Here is a 25,915-nt window from a genome sequence, read left to right on the forward strand (position 1 = left end):
AATCCCATCTCCAGGTACTTGGCCCATTGCATTCTATGCCCAAGTGATTCAAGTGTTCATCTAGACACTTTAGTTTAGTTTACTATTATTGGCAGGTGTATTGAGGTAGAATGAAAAGCTTTTGTTGTGATACAGTGGTGTTGGATGATTTACACAGTGACTCTTAAGGTTTGTCATCTCTGAAACAGCAAATGAAATTTAAAAATTATCAATGTTGCACTCCACATTACAGAAGTACAACGTGTGCTGTATAGTGACTGGAATAGAAGTTACCCACCAATTCTAGTTATCGTCATTGAGAAAGATGCGTTGGTGAACGCAAAGAAGAAAGCAATGTTCTCAAGTTTGATGAAAATAAAATCACAGAAATTCAATAATTTCTGTGATTTTAATTCAACAAATTAAACAAATCCAGGCATTGTATCAGAGGACATAAATTTTGGTAAAGAGGACAAAAAATTAACATTGTGTAAACTAAATTTACTGTAATCATTAGATATTTTAAAACTTAAACGATTCTAAAATTTTAGAGCAACCAACCAGGAAGGATGGTGGAGAACACACCTGGCTGCTACTCTGACAGTCAGTGAATCAAGGGACGAGCCTGGATGCGTTTACTGCCCTTGGTCAGTCACTATGCCTCTCTAAACACATGACCAAAGACATGGTGATGTACAGTGAATGGAGTCTGACTTAAATAATCCTGGATGATACTGGCAGCACAATCACAATAACGCAATTAAAATATTTTCCCAGAAGCAAAGGACAAAAAAAATCATTTCAATTCATTCAACCCAACAGCAACTCCATCATTAGATAGACACAACATACTGGAGTAACTAGGTGGATCAGGCAGCATCTCTGGAGAAAATGGATAGGTGATATTTTGGGTCATGTTTCTTCTTCAGAAAGTTGTCACCTATCCATTTTATTCAGTGATGCTGCATGATCTGCTGAGTTACTCCGGCATTTTGTCTCTATCCTTGGTATAAACCAGCATCTGCAGTTATTTTTTACTTGGAGCTCTATACTTGTTATTCCAGAACTGTTTCCAGCCATTTTTACCTTAAGAGTAAGATCGCGGATGACATAATGCTCACGTTCAGTAATGCTGTTCACAAGAACTTCAACTTGGCCATATATTCCACGCTTCTCTGGCCAATACAAAACACATTTCTGGAACAAACAAAAATGGAACGTTTTTATCATTCTTGATGTGTTCCTAACTTTGTTGACTGAAGGAGAAGAACACATCAACAAATTGATTCAACAGATGTCCCTTTCCATTAGTTTTATATTGATAATAAAGGAATCGGAAAGTATTGTATCATTTTATTTCAGTATTCCATTCTATTAAACAGAAACTATTTCAAATTCTTAACAATTTCCACTTCTTAATACCAGATACATTACTGGTTTGATTTTGTTGGTGGCAGCACCAGCACATATGCTAGGACAGAGGATTGTGAACTTGTAAGCTACCGAAAGCTGCCCTCTCCATGAACTCAGTGTTTGTAACATTAAGACGAGGCTGTTTTTGTGCTGCCTGTTTGGATAACTCAATTATTCTATGATTACCCCTCAACTCAGCGGGTGCTGCATCTGCTCGCTTCATCACTAAGGCTCCTGCACTAAGCTTTTAAAGCTGGCTTCCTACCTATAGTTCGTTTCCATCTCAATAGGTGAGTTCCAACACTTGCATAATTAAATTGAATAAACAAGTTTAAGAGAAGAAAACTGAGCAGAGGAAAACAAAATTAAATTGTAAAATTGTAGCCTATGTTGTTGTGCAAATATTTAGCTGCACTCCTTTAAAACGGAATTTCGTTTGAGCCTCACTGAAGCCCAAATGACAATAAATATTGTAGTGTATATAAGCACACATGCACAATCAACTACCCAACTGGCAGCATTGATAAACTTCTGCTTCCTGGAACTGACTCTTCATTACCAGTCTCTGACAGTGTCTCTAGTCAAAGGGAACTTTAAATGGGTGGGACCTTCACTTTGTAGGTCTTTGGGAAAAGTTTCCAAATTTTAAATGAGCATGAACCAGCATTTTTTAGAATAAAACTTCTAAGGAGTGACATTTGTCTTAATTTGACCAGGCTACATGATAAAGCAAACCTGCTTAACTAATCTACCTGACAATGAGTGGCAAGACTGGATGAAATCAATATACACATTATGTTGAGGAAAGACACACGCTGCTGGAGTAACTCAGTAGGTCAGGCAGCATCTCTGGAGAACATGGTTAGGTGATTCATACGTTACAGGGAGGGGGGACGAGGGGGGGAGGGGGAGGAAGGGGGGGGCTGGGAGAGAGGAGGGCCAGGATAGAACATGGCTGAGAGTTGGGGAGCAGCAGGAATCACAGAGGGGGAACAACGAGAGAGGGTCTCACAGAACTCCCTTTGGAGAGAGGAGGAGAACTTCGTCAAAGCAGGCATGCCTTGAGATATTTTGCAGTTGGAGCAGTTAAAATGCATATTTATTTTTCTCTTGACTTGGATCTTAATACATTTAATAAGGTACATACTAGAAATAATACCGTGTTATTTGTCCGGGAAACACATTCTTTCTTGGCAGAACACATTTAACCCTTTCACCCTTTCAACAGCTGATTATATTGGTAAACCATTTACAATTTCGCAGAAACTTCGAGAAATAGTTCAAGTATTGGCGGTAGAAAAACAAACCATTTTTTAAATAATAGTCAATGTACAACCCTGCACAAAGACATTATGTAAAGCTTTCAGTTAGGAAAAAGATAACTATACCTTATGCAATAGCAGATAGACATAAAATGTTGGAGTAAATCAACGGGTCAGGCAGCATCTCTGGAGAGGAGGAAGAGGTGACATTTCGGGCCGACCCTTCAACAGCTTGGATGGGGAGTGATGAAGGGCCGCAACACGAAAAGTCACCTTATCTCCAGAGATGCTGCTTGACCCGTTGAGTTACTCCAGAATTTTGTGTCTATCTTCGATGCAAACCAACATCTGCAGTTCCTTCTTACAGATATACCTTTCACAACATATTTGACATTAAAAGCAAATGAATAGTAACTAATAAGAGTTACATAAATCTGTGTAGCGTTGCCAGATGAATTTCTACATAGATTGCTTGACACAGCAATGCCACAGGCCAGAGGTGAGTGAACTATTTCTTCCATACACACTGTTTGATGAAATATTCTGTCAGGAACAGTCAGGAACAAGCATCATATCAAAACAGTTTGCATGAACTGGTGCAACCTTCCCATATCACAGGCAGAATGAAAGGCAGATGGAACATTGTCTTCACCTACTGAATACATGGTACAATAAGTAGTTGTACATTCAAAGGCACGGACTTAAAGCACATACAAAGGAACACATTTAAATGACAATTATACATGTCCTGGGAACAACCCACAGATCCCCACTTTTATTTCAGTCCTATGCTTCCCATAGCTCTCACCTTAGCAGTGCCGAGTAGTGTTGTCTATCTTCTGAAATTTGATTCAGTGAACAGTATATATTCATTGCAGGGTCTAATTGCTTTATCAGCTTTGAAATCATACTCAATGGTTCAGGCTCCTCCCTTTGATTATAATTTGATTTCATTGTTAACATTGCTCGTGTACCAGCAAATCCATCACTGTCAGCTGCAGATGATGAAGCAAATCAACTTCTTCTGAGACTCGGTGATAAAGGAGTTGCTCTGGTCACCAAAGCTTTCAGCTATCCCGAGAGTATTTGTCTTGATCACCGACCAACTAAATTATCAACATTCAAAAACTGGGCGGACAATGTGCTGAACGTATTCATTAAAACATATCCTATTTATTGTCTTATACAATGTTAGCCAAGCCTTATTGAGCTAATTATAACTTCTTTAGATCTGTCCAATCTAAAGGGCATTGTTAAAATTGTTTACTTAAGACTATATCTTGCATTAGAATCAGCTCAGTTCAATGACCACTGGAAATTACATTGAAAAATAAATCTTTTATTTTTCCTGAATTCAGGTTCCAGTTCTGGACCTGACAGTTCAACACAGAGCTGAGGAGAGTTCGCAGATTAAAGTGTTGGCTTAATGCTGACCTCTTGAGCTGTAGCTCTGTGCCTGCTGAAATGGATATAAGGAGCTTGCTGCTAGTTTTGACAGATTAGAATTCTCCCAGTACTTTAGGCAATATTCATCTTTGAAACAGCACCAGTTTAACAGGGTGTCCATTTTCCTTCGAGTCTGTGGAGTTCAAGCAAGCGTAAAAGAATGTAACAGAAAGAAAAGGCTTGATTATATGGCTCCCTCTAGAGTGGATATAATAAGAGACAAGACTTCAGATTCTTTTCAACTTTATTTAAAAGAGGAATTAGGTTTGTGAGAGGGTGGGGAAAGATTTAATAGGAACCTGATTGGCAATTTTTTAATGCAAAAGGTGGTAGGTATATGAACGAGCTGCCAGAGGAGGTAGTTGAGGCAGGCAGTAACACAATGTTTAAAACAAATTTGGACAGTTACATGATAGAAGAGGTTTCGAGGGATATGGGCCAAATGCAGGCAGGTGGGACTAGTGTAGGTGAGGGATTTTGGTCTGCATGGCCAGGTTGGGAAGAAGGGCCTCTTCCCATGCTGTGTGACTCTGACTCACAGGGGGATTGTGAGTGACGTTTCAAAAGCAGTTGATCCATTGCGAATGATTTTTGAAATTAAATGCTTGGTATAAATGGACAAGAATCTTTTAAACTAAATAAGAAATGCCCCCTTTGCTACCTACATGAGTGAGGGCATGCTTGAAGGTCTAGCTTCATGTTTACCGTCTCTTCAGATTGCTGCCCACCTTTACTGAAAGTGATAGCTCCTGCTGGGATATTTCTCTCCCAAGTGTCTATTCTTCACCAGGGATCTCGTGCACTATATGGGGACAATGGGGAACAAGCGTTGAATTCTATGTGTTCTGTAGTCCCATATAAAATTAGAGATAGTGGAATCTAATTTTTTGAAAAAATATTTTGGGGGGAAACAAATATATTAATTGTGGGGGGGGGGGGGGGGGGGGGGGGTTTCGAGGGGGGGGCAGGTGGGGGGGGTAGATGAGGGATTTTGGTCTGCATGGTCAGGTTGGGGGGCCATGCTGTGTGACGTGCATTGGTATAACTTTGTAAACAGTGCTACATGAGTGAGGGTAGGTCTGCTTCATGTTTACCTTTCTCTTCAGATTGCTTTACTGAAAGTGCTGCTATTTGTATACATTGTGTGTGTAAGCAAATAATCTCACTGTGCCTAGTCATGTGACAATAACGCATTCCTATTCCTATTCCACTATGTGTCAGCAGGATATGTCTTTGTCAGTCGCATTACTGACATCCTTCCCCAATGCATGCTTTCTTCTAGCAGTGATGGCATCTTCTTTACTCTAACCCCATCCTCCACCCCCTGTTCCCAGACTCTCTAGTCAAAAATAATCTAGCCAGCTGCTGCACTCTTCCTTAGACAACCCAACTAAGCAGACATCGGGGATTGAACTAGAAGGGGAATTTTAATAAGGGCTGCTACTTACAGAAAGCTCCAGATCCTGCTGGAAGCAGCAGAATATGTGCTCTTATCACAGCAGGATTATAACCAACAGCTGTGACACCCACTGATATTTAAGCATTAACCTTTAATTAGGAAGTGTCCCAAAGTGCTTCAAGTATGAATGAAAAATAGTCATCAAACCAATTAGAGAAAGATGAAAAATACCATCTATCTTTTATAAGAAACCTCATAAACCTACCGTGCTCTCTACACCAAAAAGGTTATTAGCATCCTCAAAATGCTGGAGTAACAGCATTCCAGGTCAGGCAGCATCCCTGGAGAACATGGAAAGATGATGTTTCAGGTTGGGAGCCTTCTTCATTCTGTTGTTCTTTTGGTCATTCCAGCATTTTGTGCCTAACTTTGGTATAAACCAGCATCTGCAGTTCCTTCTTCTTATATTATTGATATCCTCCTGGTATTTAAATCCCTCCAAAGCCTTTTATCTTCTAACCTACAGCATGGCAACATCTTTCTCCAGCAGTGTAACAACAGAAGTCCACCCACTCCAAACAGACATCCATTCCTCTGTCTCCAGCATTGCCTACTTATTTCTCGCCAACGCCAAGTCAGCTAGGGGTTATAGACAATAGTCAATAGACAATAAGTGCAGGAGTAGGCCATTCAGCCCTTCGAGCCAGCACCACCATTCACTGTGATCATGGCTGATCATCCACATTCCGTACCCCGTTCCTGCCTTCTCACCATATCCCCTCACTCCGCCATCTTTAAGAGCTCTATCGAACTCTCTCGAAAGCATCCAGAGAATTGACCTCCACTGCCTTCTGCGGCAGAGAATTCCACAGATTCACAACTCTGGCTAAAAAAGATTTTCTTCACCTCCGTTCTAAATGGCCTATCCTTTATTCTTACAAAGGTACAAAAGAAAACCATAGAAAGCCTCTGTCACAGTTTGGTTCGGCAACAGCTTTCCCCAAGACCACAAGAAGGGTTTCGGCCCAAAACGTCGCCTATTTCCTTCGCTCCATAGATGCTGCTGCACCCGCTGAGTTTCTCCAGCAATTTTGTGTACCTTCGATCTTCCAGCATCTGCAGTTCCTTCTTGAACACTTTGTCATACTGACCAGACTCCCCTTCATCGATTCCATCTCCACTTCACGCTGCCTCAGGAAAGCAGCCAACATAATCAAAGACTTGTCCCATCTCGGTCATTCCCTCTTCTCCTTGCTCCTGTCCAGCAGAAGGTACAGAAGCTTGAAAGTGCGCACCACCAGACTCAGGAACAGTCTTCTCCTCCGATATCAGGCTTCTGAACAGCCCTTCAATAAGTTAAAGTGCTCTAACTCACCTCCACCCCATTGTGGACATTGGGCTTTGACTCTGGAACTGATGTGATACAATGCTGAGAACTATATTCTGCACTATGTATCTTCCCCTATGTTCTACATATTGTACTTGAGTTGGACTTGATTGCACAGATCCACCAACGACTTACCGTCAACTGGTGGTCCAGCCCCTCCTAAAATCCTTGAATTCCTGAAACTGCGGGGCCCAGTTCGGATGATGCGGTTGATCTCTGCCTCATCAACTCGTCTGCACCAATCGGCGGGTCGAATTTGCCCCATGTGGCCCGGACTCTGGAACTCCGGCCCGGCCGGAGCTGACAAATCCGTTCTCATAGCCGACTTACAAAGCAGACTTTGCGGGCTGGTATAAATTCATAAGTTCTAGGGGCAGAATTAGGCCATTTGTTGGCAATGAAATCCACAGGTTCACCACCCACTGACTGAAGAAATTCTTCCTCATCTCCTTTTTAAAGATACATCGTTTTATTCAGACTGGTTCTAGACTCTCCCACTAGTGGAAACATCCTCTCCACATCCACTCTATCCAGGCCTTTCATTAATTGGCAAGTTTCAATGAGGCCCCTCTCATCCTTCTCGCCATGTCAAGGCCGTGACCTCTGTTGGTCCAGCAAAATGGATAATCTGGCAAGGCTCTCGAACGAAGAGTGCTGGAAAATAGATGGTGGACCTGTATTTATGTATAGTATTGTCTGATCTGTTTGGATAGCATGCAGAACAATGTGTATCACTGTACCTCAGTACACGTGACACTCATGAACCCAATCCTAGCTTGATCTCAGTTTACCGTTTGGTGGCCACCAGGAATGGTCATGGTTCCTCGGGAATGGGGTGTAGGTACCGCACCAATGTACTGGGGTCCCGGCAGACCCCCCTCCCCCCTCCGTCCGACGGTGAAATTCTCAGGAATTCTTCCCTCAAGCCCCTCCACCTTTATCCTTATTACTATAAAACTCTGATCTTGGATGTGTGTGTGTGTGTGTGTGTGTGTGTGTGTGTGTGTGCGTGTGTGTGTGTGTGTGTGTGTGTGTGTGTGTGTGTGTGTGTGTGTGTGTGTGTGTGTGTGTGTGTGTGTGTGTGTGTGTGTGTGTGTGTGTGTGTGTGTGTTTATTTATTTGTTTGTTTGTGTGTTTTCACATCTTCTCGAAAAAACGACATGCGAACAGGAACATGTTTACATATTCTGGTAGAGATTTACCCCCTGTAGTCCAAAATCGGCATACCTGAAAATTTCGTGCTTTATTTCTTGAGTTATTAATAAAAATGTTCACAAATCTGATCCAACTTTGAAATCCAAACGCCTGGTTTTTGCTCATGGCCTGACAATGGATCTGTCTGCCTGCCTTCTGCTTGCGCTGCGGCTAATGTCACCTCCCACCCTTCCCTGCTCCCCCCCCCCCCCCCCCCCCCCCCCCCCGTTGTTCAAAGGTCGCCCTGTCGACCCCCCCCCTTTCTTTCCCCCCTCCCCCCTTTCTTTCTTCCCCCCCTCCCCTCTCTCTCTCTCGAGCTGCCGACGCTCTTCGGCTCCTCGGCTAGTATTTCAAGAGCATTCTTCAAATCCTTCTCGTATGGTCATTCTCACTTTGTGATTGAAGCTTCATGCTGACTTCCAAATCTTTAAAGATAAGAGTCCTGTTGAACTTCATTGTTTTGGATTAACTTCGAAAATTTTAATACATTAACGTTGCATTTATTGTTCTTTAAAACACTGTACTAGTTAAGAACTGATTTCCCCTCCCCCCCCGTCCCCCCCTCTCTCCCCTTTCCCTCACCCCTTCCTCCCTTTCCTTCCCGCATCCCCCTTCCCCACTCCCCCCTCCCCCTCCCTCCCCTTCCCCCCTCTCCCCCCTCCTTCCTGCATCCCCCTTCCCCCCCTCCTTTCCCCCCCTCCCTCCCCCCCTTCCCTCCCTCTCTCCCTCCCTTCCCCCCCCCTCTCCCCTCCCCCTCTCCCCCCCTGCCCCCCTCTCTTCCCCCCATTAGTGTGTGTGTGCCGTCGCAGGCCCCCCCCCCCCCCCCCCCCCTCCACAACCGCGCCTTGTGGAAACGGGACCCAATGGGTCCCACTTGGTTTAGTAAACTCTAAAGTTCATATTTTTGGTCTCAACTTATGTTTCAGCTTGCATCCATGTGAATGGCGTTGGTTGTTTTCTGTGCTAAAGGTGTCTCCCCAATGCAATGTTACAGTATTTCACTGGAGAACTATTAGTCAGGAACAAATTTTCCCACTTGCTGTAAAGCCATTGCAGATCACTCCTTGTTTTAGACATTCCAAAAGCTCATCAGCAACTTATCATTTTGACATGGAAACTGTTGCGTAATCTTGATCAAGAGCCAATAAAACCCATTATTGGCCACTCTTCTGAGTCTTTCAATACATGTCCTACATTTGATCCTTCTAACGTTTGAACTTATTATCTGCTTTTCCATCCCTGTTTCTTCTTAGGGTGTGGTGTTCTTCCGAACATTGTAGCAAACAAATTTGTTGTAGGAGAAGGAATAGTGAGGGTTAATAACTAGTAAATAGGGATGTGGATTGTGCTCATGTGGTGGCGGGGAACTGCAGACAAAGCCTGAAAATAGAGACATGGAATGCAGCAGTGAAGGCACCTAAGTTTCAAGAACTTAATTGATCATGTTATAGCGTACACCCATCATAGCAACCGAAAAATGGATCTTCTGTCGATGAAGTTAGACTTGTGGATAATCATCTTAGATTTGTTACCAAATTTAAGGGCCTGTCCCACTTTCACGACTTAATTCAAAACCTCTGCCGAGTTTAAAGGACCTAAAAAAAAAATCAAGATTATGGTAATCTACGAACTCCTACGACCTTCCACGACTTTGTTCACGAACTCCTACAAACTCCTACGAGTATGTCTACAAATTCCCACGACTATTTCGATGCCCTCCTTACGAGTAAAAAGTTGCAATTTCTTTCGTCCCGACCATTTGTTTACTCGTGGACATTTTTTATTGGGCTGGAAAAAATGTCCCGACATACCTGATGCCACGAGTACCTACGGCTAGCATAATGAGCCATTAATACATATCTACGAACTCATTACAAACATTCTGCGAGTTTGAATCAAGGGAAAAACTTGGGAGAATTCGTGAATAATTCGTGAAGGCCCTTAAGTCTTTCTGAATGCTCCAATCTGTAATCGCATTTTACTGCTAATCAAGTTTCTGTGTAATCTTGTCATCTGAGAATATAAAAACTGTAGCAAAGTTGCACTTGGGAGATCAGCTTTGACTGGCCTCCTGGTGTGCACCATTTAATAAATCACCTGTTACTTCAAACACCAGCTCCGTGTGTCCTTTCCATTTTGCTCCTGCAGAATTCAATCTGCAGAACACCAGGCTAGCACAAAACAACTCCGACTGAAGCAAGTGACCACGTAAAAATAATTCCATAACCCCCTCCCCCTTCCGTGAGTGAAAGCGAGCACTTGGATTATTTTTGAAAAAGGCACACAAAATTGTTGAACACTTTTCTATCAATGGTCTATAAATATGTGACAGTTATTCTTTTTGATCTGCTCGCACAAACTAAGCTGAATTTGTTTTGTTAACGATGAGACTCTGAATGCTGATAGTCAGAAGGATCGGACTTCACATTCCCCTACAGTCCTTTAACACATAGTTAGCAATTATAGAATTATAGAAAGGCACAGCATATACAGGTGCACAACCTTTTATCCGAAGATCCAAATGACGAAAACCTCCGAATAGCAACATTTTTTCAGTCCTTGAAAAAAGGTCCTTGAAAACGTTCACCGAGGGCGGCCCGCAGAGGTGACAGCGGAACCTCCGGTCGGTCCTCGAAGAAAGGGGAACTAAATCCCCATTCATAAAAGAGAAGGTGAGGGTATATTGCGCGGGAGGGTTAATAATTGACAATATGCTGCTGTCTGCCCGCTGAGTTTAAAAGTTCCCACGGTAGACACGATACACAGTGTATCGTGAGTCTTGCGTGGGAATTTTTTAACTCAGCGGGCAGGGAGCAGCAGATTGTCGCTCCCTTCAGTTTCACCCCATCTACACCCCTCTGCTTCCCGGCCATGTGTGTGACCCCTTCCCTCCCCTCTTCAGCTCCCCGCTCATTGCACCGGCGCGGGGGCTTTGCACTGTCTTCACGTCGGCAATGCCAGTCACCGGAGACGTCAGGACCAACGGGACACCGACCCCCAGGCCCACTGCAAGCACGGAGATCCCAGAGACCCACAGCCAGCAGCAGCCCAGCCCCGTTCCAACTCCAGAGGAAAACTGCAAACTAGCGGGAGAAATCAGGACCACCAGAAGCCGCTCCCCGATGGGCCGCTACGGCGACAAGTGGCAGTTCGCCCACAGCCCGAGCTGCGCCCTCTCATCGGGACACCGACCCCCAGGCCCACTGCAAGCACGGAGATCCCAGATCAGCAACTCCAGCCCAGCCCCGTTCCAACTCCAGAGGGGCAGCTGCTGCTGGTGTGCAAGGTGCGTCTTGTTCTTGGGGGGGCGCAGCTCGGGCTGTGGGCGAACTGCCACTTGTCGCCGTAGCGGCCCATCGGGGAGCGGATTCCTCTGGAGTTGGGGGGGGAGGGGGGTATTGTGCTGTTTGATCGCCCCCTATAATCCCAGGGACAGGGAGACAGGACGTTCACCGAGGGCGGCCCGCAGAGGTGACAGCGGAACCTCCAGTCGGTCCTCGACGAAAGGGGAACTAAATCCCCATTCATAAAAGAGGTGAGGGTACATTGCGCGGGAGAGTAGGAATCCCAAGACAAAGTTGAGTGAGCGTTCACCGAGGGTGGCCCACAGAGGTGACAGCGGAACCTCGGGTCGGTCCTGGAAGAAAGGGGAACTAAATCCCCTTCATAAAAGAGAAGTGGAGGGTATATTGCCCGGGAGGGTATATCGCCTACCTGGAAGAAACCAGACATTTTTGGCGCCTCTGCGGCACACGGATATAAGAGTGTGAAAATGTCGCCTTAAGCCGCCTTAGGGCATGTAGCCCCGCTAGGGTGACATGAGTGCGAGAGGTTATTCAATGCTGCAGTCACATTTACAAATTCAGGAATTCATTCAACACACTGCATTTCATACAGACATTTATTCTGCAAGAAAAAACTCCATTGAAGACTGAAACTCGCGACTGAGGAACTGCCGGGATCAAGGCGCAAACTCGCTACCTTGCGGATATGAGCCGGGCACTCTACCACCGAGCCAGCCATTAAAATCTACGCTAAAAAATTTCCATTCCGAGGACCGACAAATTCCAAATTACGAAAAGTGTCTGGTCCCAAGGCTGTCGGATAAAAGGTTGTGCACCTGTAAATGGACCCCACACAGTCCATTTGCCCAAGTTAGGCATATATCCCTCTACAGCCTTCCTATCTATGTACCTGTTCAAATGCTTTGTAAATATTCTATTAGCATCTGCCACAGGCACCTCCTCTGCTAGCTCATTGCAAATGTTGACCGCCCTCTGTGTGAAAATAGTACCCCTCAAATCTGATTTTACCCTTTCTCACCTCAAACCCCTTTAATTCTAAACTCCCATGTCCTGGATACAAGATTCAGACTCTCCATCCTAGCTATGCTCCTCATAGTATCATAAACTCTCAAAGGTCATCCATCCCTCAGCCTCTTGTATTCCAGTGAAAATAAGACCAAGCTATCCAATATTTCCTTTTAACTACATCCCTCCATTCCAGGGAATATCTAGTGAACCTCTTCTGCACATTCTCTATTGCAACCTCATCCTTCCTGCAGTGTGGCGACCTAGACTGTACATAATACTCTACATAATGTCTCACCAGTGCTTTATATAACTGTAGCATTACATTCCAACTCTTATACTCATTGTCTCAGCAAATGAAGGCAAGCATACCCAATGCTTTTTCTCACAATTCCTTTCACTATGTTGCTACCTTCAGGGAGCTGTTGACATGGTCTCTGTATATTAACTGTCCTACAGTCAATGCCATCTACTCTGGATATCCTACCAGAATTTGACCACCCAAAGCACATGACCTCACACGCGAATGGTTTAAATCCCGTTGCCCACTTTCCAGCAGTCGATGGCTTCCTGCATCTTTAACAATCTTCTCTGGTGCAGTATCGATTTTGAAGACCCTGTAAGCTTTGGTGGTGCAACATCTCCCACTGCAGTTATTTCAAGAGGAGCAGAGAGTATTTCTAGCCGACTCTTAGCATCCCTTGTACAGGTCATCTGGTCAGTAATCTCAAAGTTATTTGTGGGACTTTTTATGCAGAACTTTGTGTCTTATGCGGCCGTCGTCGAAGTCGATCGTTTGGCGGTTGAGGATGGGCCACGTGGGAGTCGTAGGACATGCCGCTGGGGACAATGGAGGACCTGGTGTGGGGGGGACCGCCGTGGGGGAGAACAAAGGAAGACCTGACACGGGGTACTTGGTAACTTTGTCAGCATCCATTATATGGTGGCTGCTTGCATACTTTGGGCATGAATGCAAAGAATTTCACCGTGACTTGTCACATCTGACAATAAATGATTAAATTCAATTTTTCATTTTCATTATCCTCGGATAAAATAGAATTCTGTTTTTTCTAGGAGAAAATTGAAAACCATTCCATCAAGTTACTGCAACTTCCAATGTTCGTAACGATTGAGTAACACAAATGCTGCAATGTTGGAATCTCACCTCATTTTTTTCTTTCAGTTTGGTTATCATGACAATCACAGGGCAATCCTCTTGCCAAACCATCCGCCAGAAGTCATTCACTGTATTGATCATAGGCCCCTGGGTTGCAATATAGGCCTTCTGTTGGCCACCATAACCCTGGTGAACAGATGGAAACACCAGATTATAATTCCAAATGAGCGTTGTAGCTATTCAAGGTAACGTGCATTGTCTACCTATTCTTGAACTGCTTCTTCTCTATGAGCATAGGTAGCAAGTCTTCACATACTGTACCAAGCAATTCACTCATTTTTGTCCTGGGCTATTATCCGATTGAAACTCGAAGTGAGAATAATGTGAGAAAGTGCCCGTATTGAAGGAAGCAAAACATAACCGTAAAAACGCAGCTTAATATGCTTAATTTAAACAGTGGGAAAAAAAATCTAAATCAGAAAGTTAATGAAGAAATGGAAAAAAGATTCAGTTCCCTTCACCTTCCTGTCAGCTGCATATGCTATTCTGAAGAACTCAATCCCCCTCCTTGCAGTCAGACTGGTAATGTTGAGGCCATTGCAAGCTCTGCAGGGAATTCACACTAGAAAATACTTGAATGTAACATTTCTGCACAAGGTATGTCAATTGAACTATTTGTCAATTTCTTGCGTTTTGCAGGTTACCCAAATAGATCCAAGGACTGTACACGCCGCCCAAATGTTCCATAAGCGCAGACCAGACTCCCCACCATTGGCTCCGTCGACACTTCACGGTGCCTTGGGAAAACAGCCGACATAATCAAGGACCTTTCCCACCCCGGTCATTCCTTCTTCTCCCTGCTCCCATCGGGCAGAAGATGCATCAGACTCAGCAACAGCTTCTTCCCCGCTGTTATCAGACTTCTGAACAGTCCTTCCATCAACAGGAATACAGTCCTGATTTTCCAAACCTACTTCAATGGACTTTTTCTGTTCTAATCTAGAAGCGATATTCTGCATTCTGGTATCATCTGATATGATTAGACAACACATAAACAAAATCTTCTCACTGTATCACGTGTCTCGAATAACTCTAAACTCCAATTTTGCCATGCAAATATATTAACATGATCCACTCCGATTCACTAACTCACCCGGATGTAGTTGGCATTAATGTAGGTACTGCTAATGGGCTCCTCTTGAGTCTTTGGTATCAGGCACACTCTGCTGTGTGGATCTAAAATGGGATGTTCAAAATAAAAGAGAACAATGATTTGACATTATTTTAATTAAGTGTAAACTCAGGTTATAAAACCAATTAATGGATCATAATTCTCTTGTTACAAGATTATATTATCCACTTGAAAATCAAGATTTGTTGTTCCAATTAGTGTGCGGCACGGTGGTGCAAGTGATAGAGTTGCGGATGGGGCAGGAAGTTTAAAAGGGTACGAGGTTTTTTTACACAGGGAGGTTGACATCTGGAACTAACTGCCAGAGAAGTTGGTGGAGTCAGATATAACCACTATGTTCAAGCGTCATTAAGACAGGCACTTAAATAAACTAGGCATAGAAGGAGAAGCAGGCAAGTGGGATTAGGCTGCATGATGGCGCAGTGGTAGAGATGCTGCCTTACAATGCCAGAGACCCAGGTTTGATTCTGACTACAGGTGTTGTCTGTAAGGAGTTTGTATGTTCTCCCCGTGACTATGTGGGTTTTTTCTGGATGCTCCGGATTGCTCCCACACTCCTAAGATGTGCAGGTTTGTTCGTTAATTGGCCACGGTAATATTGTAAATTGTCAGTGTGTAGGATAATGTTAGTGTACCGGGATCATGGGCTCGATGGGCTGAAGGGCCTGTTTCCACGATGTATGTCTAAACTAAACTAAACTAAACTAAACTAAACGGATAAATGAACTTGAAAATCAGGTTTCTTTGATCCAATGAAGGGTTTTAGTTCTGAAACTTTAACACTTTTCCCATGGATGCTGCCTGACCTCATATTTCATATTTCTCATTTTTCCTGACAGCATAAAAACAAGGTCATTCAGGCCACTGAGTCTGTGCTGGTCCACAGTGCGTTTCAATCAATCCCATTTTCCCCACTTGATCCACTGTCATTTATTCTCCCTCTTATGACCAGGAAGTTCCCACTAATTCCATCTCCACTCACGTTGGTTGGGAGGGGGGCGATTTATTCTGCTGACTCTTTCAAAGGTTTGTTCAGTAGTCAAAATAAAAACAAATATGTGTTCTGATAGAACAAATGCAACGATGCAAACTAAATATCAATCAGTAAATCAGTTGCATTTAGATGGGCTGACTGCGAGTGCTGTCTATTTCCCATTTATATTTTCTACTCATCAACAAGAAGTTAAATGTGTTTCTACTACCTTTCAGAAAGATATTTATATAAGACATGCAGTCTGTCCACATCAATGTAATTGATTTCCTGCTTAGTTTTTTTTTGCATTGTCGTATTTATTTATTGTATACATATTTACTTTCAATTTCGGCCACTCTTAGAAAGTTCCCTGAATCCATTCTGTCTGCGTATAAATCTAACCTTCCAAGGCTGATCTTGTTTCACAATTCAAAATGAGCATTTTGGGGTTGATTTAATGAAGGTATATAAAATTACAAAATGCCAAGATACAAAGTATAACAAGTACCTATATCCATTAGCAGACAGGTTGATAATTATGGGGCAAAAATCAATTCGAAGAGTGTTGAGATGATGGTTGGATTTTTGAACAGTTTGCCCATTAGAGTAATGGAAGCAGGAACATTCATTGCATTTAAAGATACTCAGATATAAACCTGCTATACTTAGAAGGTCAAGAGCTGGAAAGAGAGATTAGGCAGGCATCACACATTCACATAATCATTGTGCAATACAGAACAAAATGATCACTATTTTTTCTTAGCATTGCTATGATGAGCACAATGGCCTACTTTTGTTTTGCAAGATTCTACGATACTAAGAACATTTTTGTTGAGAACAGATGTAGCAATGGCTGAATACTAAACACATTGCATCAATTTGGCGAAGGTAATAATATGTGATCAATTCCTGTGCACAAAAGCATGAATATTTGTAAAAATGGTAGCCTTTGTTCACATTCAGTTACGCCTATATTGTTGTCAATGACAAAGGCATACCATTTTATAAAGTTTCAGATTTTTAAAACATTTTTCAAAAATGGTACTCAATGTTGGAAATACCCTTACTGATTCCTGAGATCATACTAATGCAAAATGCACAATTTTAAATTTCCATCAATCGTGTGGGAGTGACTCTTGTTGTAGCCGCCAGTCTGGAGCAGCCCATCATCTAGTTACACCCATGAGGATGAGTGAGAGCCCCACAGATTCATATCAACATATTCCAGTAGTGAAAGGGAAACAGAAGCTGCTCCCCCACCCCTCATGTTTTTTTGGAAAATGCTTAAAGCTAAAGTAAAAATCGTGTAGGGAATTTAGTTTAAAGGATTCCCTCCAATACAGGAATCGAGAGGGGTATGAAATGTGTCTGAAGCAGTATATTGATCCATTATTGTACGCTAGATGGATTTTCTCTCATATGGGATAATCTATATGTTGAACAGCAGCTACAATGTTATACATAGTTGGTTGTGGAGAATAATTGCTGCAGGAATTGCGGGTGCATCATTAATAACTGTAGTCAAACTGTAGTCCTGAGGTCTCTGCGGAGAGCAAACGTCTCACAGCCGCTGCTGGTGTCCTTCTACCGATGCGCCGTGGAGAGTATCCTCTCCTATGGAATCCTGGTGTGGTTTGCTAGCTGTACTGTGGCTGAGAGGAGGGCGCTGCAGAGAGTTATAAAAACTGCACAGAGCATTACAAACGCTCAACTGCCCTCCTTGGATGACATATACAAGGCCCGATGCTTGCGCCGGGCCATAAATATCAAGCAGGACACATCCCACCCTGCCAACCACCTTTTCACTCTGCAACCCTCTGGGAGGCGATTCAGGTCTCTGAAAACTGAAAAATAGTTTCTACCCATGTGCCATAAAAGAGCTAAATTCCAACAGAGAACACTGGGGAAGCAAAATGTAATTCCAAGAAATGCCGCCAAATTCTTTTTAAATACTTATTTATTATTTTACTAATAAGTGTACATATGTGTCAATGGTTGTCGTGTTTGTATTTTTTAACCAGAGGAGATGCAATGGAATTTCGTTGCACAGTATCGTGCAATGACAATAAACGTATTCATTCATTCAATTGTGCATTGAGTTATTCTCTGTTCTACCGTCTGTTATTCATGATCACTGTCACAACACTGAGAATGAAGCATCTCGTTCTTGTGAAAGTATCTTGAGGTATGGGAATCCTGGGCATGTGAAAACAATGAACCTTTAATCAAGTCTCCACCATACATGTGTTACTGGGAGTAATCACACCAGAATTTACTTTAGTTTAGTTTAGTTTAGAGATACAGGATGGAAAGAGGCCCTTCAGCCCACCGAGTCCACGCCGTCAAGCAATCCCCGCACACTAACATTATCCTACACACACTAGGGATAAGTTACAATTATACCAATTAATTTACATACCTGTGTGTCTTTGAAGTGTGGGAGAAAACTGGAGATCCCAAAAAAAACCCCGCGCAGATCAGGGGAGAATGTACAAACTCCGTACAGACAGCACCTGTGGTCAGCATCAAGCCCAGGGCCTCTGGTACAGTAAGGCAGCAACTCTACCGCTGCGCTACTGTGCCACCTATGTTACTGGACCTAACTAGAAAGTCTGCAGCTGGATGCAGTTACAATGTTTTTCCTCACTTTCTCCTCTCTCACATTTCTCATTCAGCCCCTCATCTATTCTTGCTCTCATCTACTATCTACCCCACATTTCATTTTCAAGAATACGCTGTGTCACCGTGCCACTCTAAACCTATGACATTTTAAATGAGCTTTCATTATATTCGAAAATTTGGCTTTTGGAATCATATCTATGATGTCAACATGCCACATCCACATATCCAATTCATCCCTTCTTTAACAGAAAGATTAAAACAGTTTGCTTTCCAATGCTCTGGGCATGTTTTGAACAATGCAGTTATAGTGTTTAGCATTTGGCCCCATGACTTCACAGTGGTGCCTTTTCTATATATTCATTGTCAAATTATTGAATGTTACTTATTTAGCCATTATTATAAATGAATTGCCACATTTCATCTTCTTGCACAATTGCATTCCCATTCTTCTGTGGTAGCCAAGGAAAAAATATTCATTTTGTATAAAGCATTCACTTTATACAGTTATTTATGAAATACATTGTGTTGGAACATACAGAAATTCACTTTGCAATAGAGGGGGATGGGGAAGTGGTGAGTGAAAGGGAGCTGGATAGCAGGAGAAATCCTGTGCACCATCTCTTGGTCTCAGAACATACCCCTGAATTTTAAACGTGCAATGCATGCTTGCACATGGATTTTTCACGTAAGTTCACCGTCAAAAGTAAGACAGACTTCAGGATCTGAAGACTGATCTAACCTTCATTCTTTTGAAAGAATGTAAGCCTGATTGAAGATATTGTCAAACAAAATGCACAATGCAGCAAGATTGTATTTTATAGGAAGACCCTTTGCCAATTTCATAAAATCCACTAAGTTAAATTAAGAGCAAAAATAAAGAGTCAAGTTATTAGATCAGTGGTATTCTTATAAAAAGGACAATGTGGAAATCCTAAACTTGCTGGCAATTATCATCCAGTCATTCCACACCATGCTCAAAGATTATAATCCCCATGCAATTCATGAATAAGTGTGAGGTTATCCACTTTGGTAGCAAAAACAGGAAAGTAGACTATTATCTGAATGGTGGCCGATTAGGAAAAGGGGAGATGCAACGAGATCTGGGTGTCATGGTACACCAGTCATTGAAAGTAGGCATGCAAGTGCAGCAGGCAGTGAAAAAAGTGAATGGTATGTTAGCATTCATAGCAAAAGGATTTGAGTATAGGAGCAGGGAGGTTATTCTGCAGTTGTACAGGGTCTTGGTGAGACCACACCTGGAGTATTGGTAACAGTTTTGGTCTCCTAATCTGAGGAAAGACATTCTTGCCATAGAGGGAGTACAGAGAAAGTTCACCAGACTGATTCCTGGGATGGCAGGACTTTCATATGAAGAAAGACTGGATAGACTCGGCTTGTACTCGCTAGAATTTAGAAGATTGAGGGGGGATCTTATAGAAACTTACAAAATTCTTAAGGGGTTGGACAGGCTAGATGCAGGAAGATTGTTCCCGATGTTGGGGAAGTCCAGAACAAGGGGTCACCGTTTAAGGATAAGGGGGAAATCTTTTAGGACCGATATGAGAAAAACATTTTTTACACAGAGAGTGGTGAATCTGTGGAATTCTCTGCCACAGAAGGTAGTTGAGGCCAGTTCATTGGCTATATTGGATGTGGAATTAGATGTGGCCCTTGTGGCTAAAGGGATCAGTGGGTATGGAGAGAAGGCAGGTACAGGATACTCAGCCATGATCATATTGAATGGCGGTGCAGGCTCGAAGGGCCGAATGGCCTACTCCTGCACCTATTTTCTATGTTTCTATGTTTCTAATCATTGCAGTTCCACAGCATGTTGCAATGAGTGATCTACTAGATGAACTAATTTACAGTGCTATTTAATCCTGGGACAGAAATAGTCACCTATTCATTTCCATAATGGGGGAGAAAGGTAAATATGTAATTTGATTTTTTTTTAATTAAAATGATTTGCTTAAATGTTGGTTGAAAGTGTTTTAATTATAGTTTTTCAAAACAAAATATTTAATTATTTCATTGATTAAAATATTTGTTATTAATATTTCTGGATGTCAAGGTTGTTCAAGTGCATTCAAAGTCATTGACAATTTGACAAGCTCATGGCAGACAGAGCTGGTTGTCAAAATGTAGAAACTGCAGATGCTGGTTTATACCAAAGATGGACACAAAGTGCTGCAGTAAGTCAACGGGTCGGGCAGCATCTCTGGAGAAAATGGATGGATGACGTTTCAGGTCTGAACAAGGGACCTGAACCAAAACATCACTTTTCCTCCAGAGATGCTGCCTGACCTGCTGAGATACTCCAGCACTTTGTGTCTGTAGATGGTGTCAAAGTCTTTTTCAGCTTCAGTTTAGTTTAGTTTAGAGATACAGCACAGAAACAGGCCCTTCGGCCCATCGAGTCCGCACTGTCCAGCGATACCCGCACACGAACACTATCCTACACAATAGGGACAATTTACCATTTTTATCAAGTCAATTAGCCTACAAACATGTATGCGTTTGGAGTGCGGGATGAAACTGGGGCTCCTGGAGAAAACCCACGCAGGTCACGGAGAGAATGTACATACGCTGTCCAAACAGCACCCATAATAAGGATTGAACACGGGTCTCTGGGGCAGTAAGGTAGCAACTCTACCGCTGCGCCACGATGCTCCTCTAAAACGGTGTCTTGTGAGTGGAGCTAGCTCAAACCTTGTAGACTTGGGCAGCAACATGACTGAGGCTGACACAAAAGTAGAATGTCCATATTACATGGGTCAGCTCCGAGTGTGATATCTCTCCAATGAAAGGAAGTTCTATCCCTTGATTCCTTCTTATGAATTGTGTAGCAGGCACCAATGAACAGTATCCCATGGCACTCACATTCGTAATTTGTCTCAAGATAGATTCTTTACAACAAAGCCCACCACTTTCCTTTGATATACGGACAATCACTCACTTTTAATCAAGTTTTGGAACAACAATATGGAAAGATTCCATTAATGAGAAAAAAATTAAAAGCAAATTGCAGGGCTTATGTTAGAGGAACTCTTTTGTTGTATACTTATCGCTTACTTGATTTCCTCTTTTTTCGTGGGAAATATAACAATCAAAAAGGAGTTTGATAATGTGCAGTTAACAATCTCTGTGCCAAGATATTGAGGAAGAAGTTCAATTAAGTAATGGCACGTAATATCACCGCTTTGAATATGTAATAGCCCCGCTTTAAGTAAAACAATCTTCAGTTTATCCCTTGATGTGTCTAGCAAGATGGAAAAAAATGCAGCACGTATTGACCTTGATCCAAACCTGTTAATTGCTATCTACAGTCGTGTCTTTATGCTGACCCAAATTTTAATCTCTGGTGGCCAGCATCTTAATAACAAGAGAACAGGAAGCATCCCAGTTCCTTTAAAGTGATGGGAGTGATTTTAATTTCCACATTCATCCCATTGGTATGAGGTTTTGACAATACTCCACCCTTGATTTGTCTTTTGGTTGCATAATGCCAAGATGATTAATATATAATACTAAACAGTTGCGATTCAAGTCTAGTCCCTACTACAACCAAAAAATGGCCTTTCTTGTACTTAAGAATAAATGTGCAGAAAGAATGAATCACAAACTCTCAGATGCAAGAATTCCAATCTTAATCATTTCACAACTGAAATAATATTGCTGGCTTAACCATTGTCCCATGGGAGAAGCTTTTTGCTGCTCTGATTGCATGACATTTATGCACATTTTTCACGTGCATTTAAAAACAGCATGATTTATTTTATCTGCTAAATGGCTTGCCGGAGGAACTGTGCGGGTCAGGCAGCATCTATGGAGTGTAATGGACAGTCACCAATTTTAGACTCTTCATGTAGACTGAAAGAGTAGAAGGGTAGGAACCAGGGGTGGGGCTAGTAAATGATAGGTGGATACAGGTAAGGAGGGGATGACTGGGCGATAACAGCCAGGTAGGGAATGGAAGGGTGGGCATAGCAACCGATGGTGGAAGGTGACAAGTGGCCGCACGGTGGCGCAGCAGTAGAGTTGCTGCCTTACAGCGCTGGAGACCCGGGTTTGATCCAGACTAAGGGGGCTGTCTGTACGGAGTTTGTATGTTCTCTCTGTGACTGCGTGGGTTCTCTCCAGGTGCTCTGGTTTCCTCCCTCACCCCGAAGACATCAAGGTTTGTGGGTTAATTGGCCTTGGTAAATTGTAGAATTGTCCTTTAGTATGTAGGATAGTGTTAGACTATGTTTTCCTGCTGTATCTCTAAAGTAAGGTAAAAAAAAAGCGGAGAGTAAAAGGCTTTAGATACTGGAATGTGATAAGGAAGGAGGGTGAAGAATTGAACTGAATGAGGGGTGGTAGCAGATGTGATCAACAAGAGAGGGAGGGGAGGGGTGAGCAGTAGTGAGAGAAGGGAATCCTGTGGGAGAAGAGTATGGGGAAAGGGGGGGGTAAAGGAAACAGTGTTATAGAGAACTGGAGGGTAAGGTGGGAAGAAGGAGGTGTGAGAGAGGAAAAGAGTAAATAGGAGGAGAGACAAAGAAACAGAGGGGATACAGGGTACCTGAAATTGGAGAATTCAGTGTTCATGCCTCTGACATAAAGGCATTATGCCTAGATAGACTACCTAGGCAGAACATGAGATACCGTTTCTCTTGTTTGCGCTTGGCTTCACCTTGATAGTGGAGGAGGCTAAGGGTGGACAAGTCGGTGTGGGAATGGGAAGGGGAATTAGAATGGCTGTCAACCGGGGATACAAATGGCCACAGTGGACAGAATGCAAGTGTTCAGCAAAGCGGTTGCCTAGGCTACATCTGATCTCACTGAGATAGAGGAGTGCACATCAAGAGCACTGAAAGCAATAGCCACAGTTAGAAGAAATGCAATGCAAGATAGGTGATTTAAAATCATGGCAAGTACTGTAGAGGTGCAGAAAACAACCAGTAAAAAGGAGGCAGATTGACAGTGATTCACAAATCACGCTGAGTGCAAGGCCAAACTCCATGGGCCAAATGGTTTCCTATTTTATTAGAAATATATGTGGGGAGAAAAAGTACAACAATGGTATTGAACGCATTGAAAAATTATTCACAAATTCCGCATTCTCATCAGACATTCCAAACCTAAATCAACACATTTTTTTCTGAAAATACTACTTTGAAAATTAAACAATGATGCCAACATTTCAAAGGTAACTATAATATCCAAATTTTTATTATCTGGCATAAACTTGTGAATAATGTAGGCCATGTTGTGTGTTCATACAATGGCAGCAATAAGTCCAACAAATATTTTGACAAGTACTGCCTTTGAATAGACAATGTACAACATTCCAAGTGGACAATAAATTCTGGATGAAACATTGTTGACTGCGTTTTTCAGTTTTTTTTTTCAAACTTCCAAAGGCAACTTATCTGACACTGGAATAAAGGCCCATTGCAGCTGTGGCCCTTTGTGTTGGAAGCATTTCCAAGAGTTCAAGATGGACTTCACACCACCATGCTGGGGCAGAATGTTGTGTTAATATAAATATATAGAGGATGGCTGGTCTTAAATTGTAGTGAAAATAGAAAACATAAGAAGTCCATTTTATTTTGAGTTGATTTCAATCAAATTGCCATCCAATGATTTACTTGGCATTAAACACTTCATTTATTTTAGTTTTGTTTAGAGATATAGCGTGGGTACAGGCCAATCGGCCCAACCTACAAACCTGTACGTCATTGGAATGTGGGAGGAAACCGTCACACTCGGAGAAAACCCACATGGTTACAGGGAAAATGGACAAGATCCCTGTAGACAGCACCTATCGTAGGAGTCAAAACCGGATCTCTGGTGCTGTAAGGCAGCAACTCTACCGCTGCTGCACCACACTTATTTCAAGTTCCTTGTTTGAATATCATGGTTCCACTCATTCTTAGAGCTATATATATATATCTAACACTGGGCAGAAGGCTCCATAACTGAAATTTTCCATTATTACACCTGGGGAGATGTGCTTCATACTGAGGTGTTATGGGCAGGTCTGCTGGAGACCCATCGTTAATCTATACGATATTAAAATTGATATCACTTATTTATTTGCATTCATACATTTCAACGCAAAAGAGATAGTAATGCATCAGCTGCTCAATAACCTAGGGCTCAGCAGCCCTCTCTGCATATGGATCCTGGCCAATTGACAAAAATTAGGAAGGATAGGTGATGAAGCACCCTCCATGATTCTAACACCTGTTCCCCACAGGGCTGCGTTCTCAACTCCATGCTATACTCCCTGAACATGCACAACTGTGCAGCCAAGTTCACTCTTACTCCATTTATAAGCTTGCAGATGACACCACAATAATGCAGGAAGGAGATAGTGTGCTTCCTTGGCCATTGAGATAGAGCAGAGGAGACATCAGACAACTGGTGTCAAGCCAACAACCTCTACCTCAATGTTAGCAAAATGAAGGTGCTAGACATTAATTTCAGAAAGTGGGGTGAGGTACACACACCAGTCTGTAATATGGTGCTGAAGTGGAGATGATTGAGAGCTTCAAGTTACTCAACATGAATATCAACAACAATTTGACTTGGTCCATCCATATATGGCCAACAAGGCACGCCAATGCCTCTAATTCCTCAGGTCAATCTCCTTTGACTCCTACCAATTTCTACAGGTGTCCTGTAGTCCTATAGAAAATATCCTATTGGGATGCTCACAACTTGGTTTGACAAATCTGCCCAAAACCATGAGAAATTTTTGAGCTGTAGGCACAGCCCGGTCCATCATGTAAACCAGCCTTCCACCATCGACTCCACCTACACCACACTGCATCAGGATAGCAGGCAACATAATCAAAGACCTCTCACACCCTGGGTCATTCTCTCATCCCTACTCCCCCATAAGCTGTCTACAAAGGTTTAAAAGCTCATACTACCAGATTAGAGAATTGTTTTTCCCCACTGTTATCAGAGTCCTGAATAGTTCTTTCATGAACTTAGGAAGTAGTCCAGATCTCCCAATGTACCTCGTGGTGACCCTTGCACTTTTTCTCATCTAAACTTTCTCTACAGTTGTAACACCATATTCTGCTTTATGTTTCTTTTCACTTTTTGCACCACTGGTTGTACTCATATGGTTTGGTTGAACTCACATATAGTACGATCTGCCTCAATAACAAGCAAACCAAGGGCTTTCTCTCTATCTTGGCAAACTGATAATAGTAAGCCAATACCAATACCAGTGAAGTCAGTGTAATACATAAAGGATGTTGAACCTGACATAACCCATTTTATGCCTATTATGTAACCATGTCCGTGCTGGGAATGGCAAAGACTTCCCCATTATATTTTTAGTCAGGATTTCCCATTATGATAAATGATGTAACGCTATAATACCTGAGGAAGCAAAGTTTCACACTTTACTCCCTGGGTGACACTGTGGGGAACTGGATTCTTCCCCGCTTCAGGTTTGTGCCATATTACAAAAAGTGACATTTTAATTTTGTTCAACTTCGAGTGCATATCTTTTACCATTTTCCTTGGCACAAAATCACACAGCACAGAATGAGGCCATTCATCCCAAGCAATCAATGCTGAGGCAATACTGTTCTATAAAACAGATGGTGAAGGTCTG

At 42.6% G+C, this 25,915-nt stretch overlaps 1 protein-coding gene across 1 annotated transcript in view; it reads right to left on the reverse strand.

Annotated features, from left to right (window-relative positions):
• The window catches only part of LOC129706564 (receptor-type tyrosine-protein phosphatase R-like), a 187,987-nt gene that overhangs the window by 38,512 nt on the left and 123,560 nt on the right, over nucleotides 1-25,915 (reverse strand). Inside the window, exons 8-10 of the mRNA XM_055650926.1 lie at nucleotides 14,661-14,743; nucleotides 13,556-13,693; nucleotides 1,066-1,176 (exon numbers count right to left, since the gene is read on the reverse strand). Of these exons, the coding sequence (XP_055506901.1) occupies nucleotides 1,066-1,176; nucleotides 13,556-13,693; nucleotides 14,661-14,743 (332 nt within the window). The remainder of the gene's footprint in view (nucleotides 1-1,065; nucleotides 1,177-13,555; nucleotides 13,694-14,660; nucleotides 14,744-25,915) is intronic.

Source organism: Leucoraja erinacea, chromosome 19 (assembly GCF_028641065.1).
Source record: "Leucoraja erinacea ecotype New England chromosome 19, Leri_hhj_1, whole genome shotgun sequence".
In the NCBI taxonomy this organism is placed as follows: Eukaryota; Metazoa; Chordata; class Chondrichthyes; order Rajiformes; family Rajidae; genus Leucoraja; species Leucoraja erinaceus.